Genomic DNA, 11,652 nt, shown 5'->3' with positions numbered 1-11,652 from the left:
TGAGTTTGGCAAGAAATTGAGTAGCAAAAAGGTATGAATTGAGAAAGAAAAATATATAGGTTTAGTTGGGATTAAATTGCAATTAAAGTAAAAGTTAGATAAAAATTTCAGCATTTAAATTGTGTTATGCTAATAATTGTGAAATTTTTTAATTGTTCGTAGCTAATATCGAGCCTGAAGCATCGGCCCAAAAAGGAAAAAGAAAGATCGTCGAGGATTAAATCCGAAAAGAATTCTGGTTTGTATCACTATAACTCAAGCTTTATAATTAATATGTGTTTAATTTAATATGAATGTGTGGTAAGTATTTTAAGGTAAGTATTTAATGAACTGATAAAATTTGTGATTGGGTATTAAAATTGAGATTGATACTGAACTGAATTATGGGATACTGAATATTGTTTTGAATACCGAATTGAACTGTGGAATTACTGAATAATGTTACGTATATTGCATTAAACTGTAAAATTTCTAATGAAGTGAATTACTGTATTACTGTGAAAATTGATCAAAATAATAAATTATAATTAATATTGAATCGAAATGGAAATTGTACTGAAAAATGATTTAAATACCCTATTAACTAGTCGGGCTAGTCAGATATAGTTGGCATGCCATAGGATATGGAAGAGTACGGGTTTTTGCCGGCTTACTGATCAGACACTTATGTGCCGACTATTGTTACTGTTACTGTTACCGATTTGACACTTTGTGTGTCAAATACTGTTACCGTTACTGTTACAGATTCAGCAATTTGTGTGTTGAATACTGTTACTGTTACTGCTACTGCTACTATTACTAATTACTGAATAGGTACTGTGTACCGTTAAGGCACATTGTGCCGTACTGGTGTGTCGGTTGGAATCTGTGTATCCGCCGAGTCCGAGTCAAGTTAATAGGGGCAAATGAAATAAATCTACTGATAAAACTAAATTTGAATGATATGGCATATGTGAAAGTTGAGAATTGAAATAAAGAAATAAGAATGGTATATATATAATCGAATGATAAAATAAAAAGGTTGAATTGTTCATTAAGTGATGATGATTGTAATGTAAAAGTATGTGTGTGATTTAATGTATTTAATTATAAACTGAACTATAGTGATACCACTGAGTATATGCATACTCAGCGTACGGTTGTTTCCGTGCGCAAGTTGTAGAAGTCAAATACTGAACCAGCATCCAAAGCTAGACCCGACTTCAGCAAACTTTTGGTGATGTATATTTTCTTTTGGTAATGTGGCATGTACATAGGATGTGTATAAAGGTTATTATGTTTTGAATATAAATGGTTTAAAATGTTAGTATTACAAGTCTAAGAATTATAATGAAAAAGTTTATCCATTTCAATTTAATTAGTACAATGATAAATTTAAATTGATATTATATTGATTAAGTTGATTAGAAGGTATTTAGAATAGAAAATGAATGTGTGAAATAAATTGGTTGAATTGGTTATGCTTGAAATGGATATGATTTTAATTGCAGGGGAATTTATGTAAAAATAAGCAGAAATGTTGTCGAAATTTATTAAAAAAATAAAAAATAAAGAAATTTGGAGTGCTTAAACGAGTCGCGTTTCACCTAAATGTATGTTTTAGACTTTGAGAGTTCAATATAAGGATTTAGTAATTAAATTATGCTATGAATGTTATTTTATTTGTGAATTATTCATAAGTTGTCTGATACGTCCGGTAATGCCTCGTAACTCTGTTCCGGTGACGGTTCGGGATTAGGGGGTGTTACAATGTATGCCCCTAGCCTGATATTTACGTTATATCAGATCGGGGTATTGGAATATTAGCCGCAATTGAGTGGCAGGGAAGCCTATGGGATTGCACATACCATCGGTATTGTCTAAGGCATGTTGCGTCCAACTACTATGGGCAATATAGGTCTACGTTTGAATGAAAGCAAGTGACCAACATGAGTATTTAATCTCTATTAATATAATTTCATTTGTAATATTCAATTTATTTTGAATGGAATATTGGTATGCAATTTTCGCTATCAAATTATATTGGCAGGGTACGAGATCAATAAGAACCGTTTTCATTAGATGTTGGGGATTTTGCATTCATTTAACGATCAAGGCGCAGATTACCTCTGTCACATAATTTTCGAACAGTGGACACAAGCAAACGATGGTAACCTACGATATGGTCATATGACCATAAACTTGGCTGAATGCATAAATTTTGTTTTAAAAAGAACGCGTTATTTGCCGATAACCTTAGTTTTACGAGAGACATATTTTTGTTTGGCGGCATTATTTCCAAAGCGAGCAGTAAGTTGTAAAGGGAAAATGAAGGGAGGCCATGTATGGTTCCGGAAGGTATTGCAAGAAATTAACAAGGCAAAGGCGCAGACCAACACCATGCACATAGTGTGTCACGATCGTGACAACCTATGGTTTCGTGTGACGGAGTTTGACAGACCTAGCCAATGTATTATCGGTGGGCAATATTGTGTACACCTGATAAGTAAGACTTGCAACTGTGGGACGTTTGATGCACTTCGTTATCCATGCGTTCATACAATTACAGCTTGTTAGAATCTCCATTTTTATCCAATGAGATATGCCGACGGAGTGTACAAAATAGAATGCATATACAATGTGTGGAGACACGTATTTCTATCGGTTCCAGATGAAAGTAAGTGGTCGTCTGTATCGCTTGCTCCGTTTAAGTTGTTACCAGATAGAGAATTGCATCGCAAACCGAAAGGTCAACCTTACTTGAGTAGAATACGTAATAATATGGATATCCGGGAAAGAACGAACCATCAAAAGTTGTGTGGATGGTGTAAGAACCCAGGTCATACAATTCGATCATGTCCAAACTGATATAGTTGATAATTCCTGTAATGAAACTATATTGCATTATTTCTATTCCGGCTTATTCAAAAGAACTTCTATTTTATTAAAAATATAAAATTAATTTACTATTAAAATATTAATAACAACTTTTATTTTATTAAATAAAATAATATAGAAACAATTTGTACAAATATATTAAAAAAATCAATGTATATGCCAGTCGAAATCAATGCCACATGGGGGTGGTCGACAATTACGCGCTGGATTCCTCATTGGTTGCGCTTTCGGTAGGGGTTGTGGTTGTTTTGGTAGTGAGTGTCGGAAGGATGACCCACCTTAGTAGAATAAAAAATGTAGAAGTGTTTACATCACCCGCGGTGGAGGCTTTTGAATCCCACAATGAGATGGGGATTGGTAATGAGATGAGCTCGCCAACGGTGCCTTGTATGATCCCTTCAACGATGATAGCCTATATATCATTGGTTGAGTCAGAGTCATCGGGAAAGGAGATGCACCAGGTCATGCATTCCAATCTAGCATAGGATTGAGAAAAGAAAACATATAAGGGTTAATATACATATAAGGGCTAGGATACGCACCTGGTATAATCTGAAAGGGATGTGCTGTGGGTGTCGTCATTTGAGGCGTTGGGCCCGGTGATTGTGTGGGCGCTATTGATGGGTCTGTGCCTTCATCCATTCTCATTGGATTTAAAGAACCCCGACGTTTCCTTTTGACACGAATTTGTCGATACATTTGCTCTTCCGACAGCAAATATGGCTTGCCATGGATCCTAAACCATGACATATACTTCGGCGCGCACGCTAACTCTGAGAAGATGAACGGTTCATGATCAGGTATATGATCATACTGATTTTCCTAAATTTTGATATATTCCAAGAAGAATACCGACCAATTCGTATTCGTTTGCTATAAGTCAATTTTGTGCTGCTTATCGAGCACATTAGATTCCTCAAGAATCGGTTGTCAGAATCCAAATTGCCGTAACACTCTATCCATCTGGTGCATCTCGATAGTAGCATAGTTGAAAGAATTCTTTTAGAATTACTGCCTGTATTGGCGGATCCTCATATGGTGTCCATTGAAACTATATGAAAGTGATAAAAATATTAGTTATATACATAATACTAAATACTAAATATGAAAGGTCTATTTTATATATATATATATTTTATTTAATACTTACTTGCGCTTCCAACCGTTGGTCTAATAGAAGCCGTATATCTTCAAGAGCGGTAGGTATTCCAACATAACTCGCCGGATGGTTCCACCTGATTAAAGAAATTTTCAGCATACAATTTTATTGTAAAACTATGGAATAATTGTAAAATCAAATAAAAATTTTACCTCGTTATGAGTGTGAATGTTTATGGATGGTTCACTTGATGACGTAAAAATAGAAAGCAAAACCGAGCCCATGATTGTAGTAGTGATAGACAATCTCTGATTTTGAATTTATTTGGTGGCATCTCCCCGCACATCTTCTGATACAATGTTGCCAACACGGCAGACCCCCAACTTAATTCGCCAGGTGCTTTAAAATTAACGAGTTTCAGCAGCCACCTCAGATGTACAAGGTTTTATGACAAGTCCGGCATCAAATAACCTCCAATTATCTCAAGGATGTATGCCCCAGCATATTGTATTCTTTCTACTTCAGTCGACTCATTCCCCAGCTCCGAGAATGTGTCTCGTAACCAGCCCATCTCGATCCGACCTCTATAAATATTATCCAGAATTACACCTAAAAGATCATAGCATATGGCTCCCCAATCAATAGATTGAACGGACCCGGTGAGTGCGGACCCATCCACCGGCAATCCTAATTGTAATGGGACGTCCTCTAAAGTGATAGCACACTCTCTTCATGGAAGATGGAATGTGTGCGTCTTGGGTCTCCACCTCTCTATTAACGCACTGATAAGTTTCGGGTCCAACTTGTACCCCGGCCTATAGTGGCCGCCTACCAAAATCCCGCTTCCCTCAAGTAATTTTCTATCAACGGTGATGGACCGGACATATTACGAATATAACATTGTAACACCCGATCTACAGACTGTTATAAAAAATTATAAAATACAAAATAATTAAAATTACATAAATAAAAAGTATTAAATAATATTCAAAAATTACAATTAATTAAAATTACATAAATGAAAAAATTAAATAATATTCAAAAATTAAAATTAACCCTTAATTTTTATTTGTTCGACGGAGATATGTTTATGGTGGAGACGAATTAATTTCCCGGCCATTGCTAACACGATCAAATATTTTTGAAATTATAAAAAATAATACTAATTTAGAAAAAAATTAAAGTAAATAACTAATTAAAGAGAGTTTTGAGAAATTTAATGAGAAATTTGAGAGCTTTAGGGAAAAATTTTAGAGTTTTTTTTCTAAAATTTGAAGAAATATTGTGTGAAATAATACGAGGGGGTTTTATACTCTCTTTTTTTTTACAGTTGGACTCCCCAACGGTAAAAAAAAAGCCATTGGAGTCAAGAACACGGAGCAAAACACGCTCCCGTGGGAGCATTTTTGCTATGTCAACAAAGCGCATCCACGTCAGCAAAGCACGTTTTATGCTGACATGATAAAAACGCTCCCTCAGGAGTGCGATTTGCTGGCATTTTCTCCCTAAATAGCTCCACGGGAACACGTTTTACCAAAATCGGCCATTTTCAATAAATAATACAGAAATCGATATATTTTCATAAATATACTTAAAAATAGACTTTTTAGGTAAATCACCCTCTATATATACAATATGTGGCAGGGCTAAAGCCCTGGAGAAATTCCCTTTCATTTTTCCTTTTCCGGGAAAATTGTAATCGATCTCTTTTATTTTCTTTGCTTAAATAGGTTTCTAATTTCACCGTGGTTATTGGGAAATATAATTACTAGCAATAAAGGCAATGAGAGTAGTTGGGACATTGTAATCGTCAAAGAACCGAATTTGACTGTTTCCACTCCTTTTTTTTCATCTTTAAACAAAAAAATTATGACACTAAAGTCTAAATTAACAATGCATATAATTGTTCCAAAAAATGGATGTGACTCCACTTTTGATGGTATGAGTTGTCACTTCCCTCCATAATATCCTTGAGTTGACTACACACCATTACAATTTCTTCTCTTCCTATCATTCAGTTAAACCTTGGAAGGGGTCAAGGTGCAATCAATTTGATTTCCTCGTAGAAATTGAATAAATTATTTTTATATATGAAATGATAATATCCAGATAAGAATAATATACACTAACAATAGCAGTAATGCTACAGAGTAATCTCTTTATTGAAAATCACTTCAATAATGCTTGATTTCTTATACAAGTATTGATTCCCCCCTGGCACTGGTTACATAGATCTAAGCTGCCATATGTCATCCATGTTCCATAAATTATCACTCATCTCAGTGCACATCCAGTTGCCTTCAGATGAGGTTCCTTCATAGAAGCCTACAGCTGACATAGATGCAAAGCTGATACCCTCCATGCCATAATCATTGCTGTCGATATTGTAACATTGGTCAAGAGTTGTATGGCTATATACGTTGGAACCTGTTAGGTGTTGGGGAATTTCAGTTTGGTCCGAAATGTTGATGGAATCTGTGGGACAAATGTTCTGGGTGGTGACTGAACTTGAATTTGAAATGTCTGTGGTTTTGTTCGCAAGTGGGGAAAATGTTGGGAATGAAGGGACTGTGCAGCAGCTAGATAATTGAGAAGGAACTGAGCTTTGGGTGCACATTTCTTTCAAGTAAGAAGAAGAAGAGGAGGAGGAGGAAGATGGTGAGGCCTGCTCCACTTTTTGAACCAATCTTGGCATCCAAAAACATCGAACCGCATCAAGGAATCTCTGGCTGTTGGACTCGATATTCAGTTGGCGTGCCTGTTTTTGCACCCTTGTTCTCCAGTAGTTCTTGATCTCATTGTCAGTTCTTCCAGGAAGATGCTGTGCAATTTTCGACCACCTGAAGTGACAAATAGATATCAGGTCATTATTAAACATTGATAAATACAAAAATGAACCTCTACAAGTACCTGTTTCCCCACTTGGAATGAAGTTCAAGAATCAAGAGCTGTTCTTGGGGAGTCAGGTTTCCACGCTTAATGTCTGGTTTTAAATAATTCAGCCACCTTAGCCTGCAACTTTTACCAGTTCTCTTGAGACCTGAGTGAGGAAGGATCAACAAGAACATAGGGTATAAGTATAACAAGCTTATAACTTGTACATGAGTTGAAGGATGTGTTTGGTACCTGCACATTTTGCCAACATATTCCAACGCCCTTCTCCATGACGAGCAATGTAATGTGTTAGGAGAGTATCCTCTTCAAGGGTCCATGGTCCTCTTCTCAGCTCACTTTCCTCCTCTTCTAGAGGAGTAGACATGTTCTTTGTATTAATAGGAGGCATAGCTGCTCTCATATTTTTGTGTTTGTTAAAAAGGCTCAAAGCTATTGTTATTATGGGCAAATTTTGAAAGTGAAGCTAGATGGTGAACTCAAATTTATAGGCTTCAAAGGGGTCTAAAACAATGTTCCAAACAACACCTAGAAAGTAGAAAACGAGAAAAAAAGCATACAACACCAATTGGAGTTTCTGCACATGTGACCCCCTTAGAAGAATTCTTTTAGATGGGGTTGGCATCAAATTGTACAATTAGTCTATGAATTATAGGCTGCAGAGGTGGCGAGTAGCAAAGCTAAGAACAGTGCCCCAAATGGGTCCTTTCACTGTTCATATAAAAACACCAAAATAGTGAAAGACTTGAAATTGGAACATTCAAAGTATTTTGATCATCAATCAATTGAAGAAAAAGAACCAAATCAAGAGTGTTAATGATCATTTAAATCAAGTACAAAGTGGGGTCATGCTCCTTTACATCACACTCTTAACTGTATGCCCTCGTATTTGGACCTTAAAAGAGCAGATAAGTTACCCATTCAACCGTGCAAACATACACCTTTGACAGAAAACCTAAAATCTAATTACAAATTAAATAATATATATAAAAGCCTACAAAAAAGGAGAAAAGATGGCCTGAAATTGAAATCTATGGAATTTCTTATGCACAATCATTTCCTCCATTTTCCTTTTTTTATTCATAATATAGGGATAAAAAAGTATTATTATCCAAGAAAACAATGTTAAAAAAACTTTATTTTCATTTAAAAATTCGATTCAATTTCAGTTTGAATTTAGTGAGAATCTAATATAATTATCAAAATAAATTATTTACTAAATAAAATTCTTGAAAATTAACTACTTATTAAAATACTAAAAAAAAAAATTCTTCCATTTTATTGGGTTTCTAGAGTCACTTCAGAAGAAACGTGCTTGAGTGAACAAAATATATCATATAAATTAAACAGCTAAACTAAACGTGGAATGATGGGGTTTTCCCTCATCAGAGGTAGGCGGCATATTGAAGCATGCTAGAAAATTTTGCAACAACTAATAAATAATGCAAAATAGATAATAAAAAAGTGCTTTTTTAAATTAATTTTGTAAAACCAATAATCATTTTTGTCTTAAATATTTATCTTCCCTCGTTTATTATTATTAAATATCTTTTATTTTCTAAAAAAATTATTTAAAACATTAAAATTTTAAAAATATTTAAATATTATATTTTATTATAAAAAATAATAATGAGACTATTGGTGCACTGTACAGGCAAAAACCAGTGTTCTTTTCTTCTATTTTTCATACCAATAAGTAACTAAAAGTCAGTGCAGCTAATTTTGACCACATTCAACAGTTCATATTTCTTTGCTAGATTCCTAAGACTAAAATGGGAAATTTGAACCAAGTAAGTATGGGGGAAGAAATGGTGGTGTACTGTATTTTTATCCATACATTTCCATTAAGTTTGGATACTAGAATCATTATTATTGGAAATATTTTATTTAAATATCATCATCCATCTGAATAATATTAATATTTAAGATAACATATTAATTTCCTATCTAATATAAAATTTAAGAAAAATGATAAATTTTAAATAACTACTTATTAAAAAAATCAAATTTGAGGGTTAGGTTGAGTTTTTATTAAAAATTTTGAAATTGAATTGCAACAATTTTAAAATAAATTTACTAAAAATGCTTGTGTTTTGATTTTATATATAAGTTTTATATATTTTATTTAGAATTATTTATTATTTATAAGACTTCACAATATGTGGTTGATTTATTTATGAGAAACTAGTATAATATAAAGGGTGTGATTGTTTCATTAAAAGTCATCTATATATATCTATATATATATATTTTGTGTGTGTTTATTTCATGAAAAGTAGGTTGGTTAATGGAAAATTATTTACTAGTCAATCAAAATTAAGTCTCTTTTCTTGCAAATTAAGTTACCATTTTAAAGAGCGTAAGTAATTTTTAGAAAAATAACTCTTTTACGAGTAACTTTAATTTTATATAAAAATTAACTTAAATCAAGTCTAATATTACTATTATTAATAATTTTTATTTTATAGTTAAAAATATTAAAATATTAATATCAAATAATATTCAATATTTTAAACACATATTTAATTATTTATATTTAATAATATAATAAATTATTACTAATTATTTATATTATTGAAAATTATTTTTATTAATATTTTAATAATACATATTATAATTTATAAATATTACTAATTAATGTTTTATAGTGTTAGGCCTGAAAATACCAAAAGAGGGTTGAATTGGTATTTTAAAAATTTTATATATTTTTTTCTAAATGATAAGGAAAGGGAAGAAAAACTTGGATAATTCGATTTATAGTGGTTCAGCCCCAATTGCCTACCTCCATTACCTTGATATACCTCAACCAAGGATTTCCTAATTCACTATACTTGAATTATTACATTTCAAGGAAAATGTATAACATTTACAATCATTATCTTTCTCACAAGGCTAAAATAGAACATTTCTCCTAGTTTTGTATGGCTTAACTAAAACCCTATAGCTAATTTTGTAACTCAACTAGAAACCTTTTACAATCTACTTAAGGTTTTATACTTTAAAAACCTTAAGTGTGATCTTTACTACAAAGAGAAGATGAGAAAACTAACAATGAACCTTTAATAAGTATGTGTTTGCAAATTAAAGCTCTAAATACAAATATTTGTGAGTGAGAAAAGATATTACAATACGCTCTCAATGAATATGGACAAGAGAAAATAAAGAATTGAAGACTTTTCTCTTGATTTCTATGATTGAATGTTTATCTCTTGTATCTTGAATTGTTCTTGATGTGTATATATAACAAGGGAAAATTTTGTGACCGTTTATAATCGCTGGGGATAGTTTCTAACCGTTGGAAGCATTGCAAACAGACTTGTATCAGTGCAACTCGCAAGATATATTGGTAGAAATGGACTTGTATTTGTAGAAGTCCCCTTGAGTATTGGTAGAAGTCTAGAAGAATGTTTAGGGGTGCTCTCAGACTTACTTCTATTGGCAGAACTTTCTCCAAGTATCAATACAACTTCTCAGACTTGTATAAATTGAGTTTAAAACACTTAAAAACATTTAGATTGATTCAAAAACATTTAGATAAATTAAAACACATTTAAAACATGTTTTTGAGTACTTTTACAAATCTTCAAAATGCTTTGAAAATGTTTAACAAAATATCCAATAATTATTTTTACCAAATGACTTAGGAAATATAAATAAAAATTTATCTTAAATGTTGTTATATCAAAAGTTTGGGATATCAAAGCTAACTATATCTTCCTTTTTGATATAAAAAAATTTTAAGAGAAATATGCATTTTGAAAGACTCCTCATAAATCATTTAGACATTTTCAAAACACAACACCCCCTTAATAAATTATTCCTCGAAAAAAATTAAGCGCAAATACTTAAACAAGAGCATAGAATTTCAAAAAGAGATATGATAAATAAGCATATACAATAAATTCAATGTAGAATCCCAATGTTTTATAAATCTCATGCATTTAAGCAGTGCATCAAATAAGCATACAGGTATGAACATTAATTGATTTACATAAGCATCTACAAGATAAACATATCTAAAATCTATGCACATGCAAATTTCATCTTATTTTCCCCTTTTTGGTATATCAAAAAGCAATCAATTTAAAGATTTTTTTAAAAAAATTGAGGCTTAACAAAAATAAAGATTGATGCAAGAACACAACGAGTCATAATATATTCATATAAAAATCACGTCAATTGTATTCTCACAAGTAAACAATGAATTTCAAGAAGCAATGATATGACAAATAAGCATACTTGAAATCCATTTATAAAGAACATTTTATGCAAAGAATTCTAAGGATGCTTGAAATCCATTTAGAAAGAACATTTTATGCAAAGAATTCTAAGGATCATACAAATAAGTCATAATTGCATAAAAGTTCATCTAAATTCATACCTAATGAAATATAACAATTGATACTTAAACAAAAATTGTAACACCCCTAACTCGAATCTATTGCCGGAACAAGGTTACGGAGCATTATCGGAGTTTAGAGAACAAATAGATAGAAATTTCAAATATTTCACATGATATAATATTCATATCATAAACCAACCGAAAACAAACATATTGTCACTTATATAAGCCTTCGAGGCCCAAAATACGCATTAGAAGCAAGTCAGCACTAAATTGGATACACAAAATTTTTTTTGAAAAACATTGAAAATTTTCAAAGTTGCAAGGGACACACGGCCATGTGACTTAAATGGCCAAGAGATACACCCGTGTCTCAGGCCATGTGGGCATTCAAAATAGGGACACATGGTCGTGCCTCAGCCTATGTCCGTGCCCGTGTAAC

General features: G+C 32.4%; 1 protein-coding gene across 1 annotated transcript; it reads right to left on the bottom strand.

Moving 5' to 3' along the window:
• Positions 1–6,097: 6,097 nt before the first annotated feature.
• LOC107925379 (MYB-like transcription factor EOBI) lies at positions 6,098–7,421 on the bottom strand. The gene is made up of 3 exons (XM_016856038.2): positions 7,103–7,421; positions 6,887–7,016; positions 6,098–6,816 (listed from the first exon to the last, which is right to left on the bottom strand). The coding sequence occupies exons 1-3, from the start codon at positions 7,269–7,271 to the stop codon at positions 6,201–6,203; spliced, it is 915 nt and encodes a 304-aa protein (XP_016711527.1). The 5' UTR covers positions 7,272–7,421; the 3' UTR covers positions 6,098–6,200.
• Between the last annotated feature and the right edge of the window lie 4,231 nt (positions 7,422–11,652).

This window comes from Gossypium hirsutum, chromosome A01 (genome assembly GCF_007990345.1).
Source record: "Gossypium hirsutum isolate 1008001.06 chromosome A01, Gossypium_hirsutum_v2.1, whole genome shotgun sequence".
NCBI classification, from domain to species: Eukaryota; Viridiplantae; Streptophyta; class Magnoliopsida; order Malvales; family Malvaceae; genus Gossypium; species Gossypium hirsutum.
This window is presented reverse-complemented; position numbering and strand designations above follow the sequence as displayed.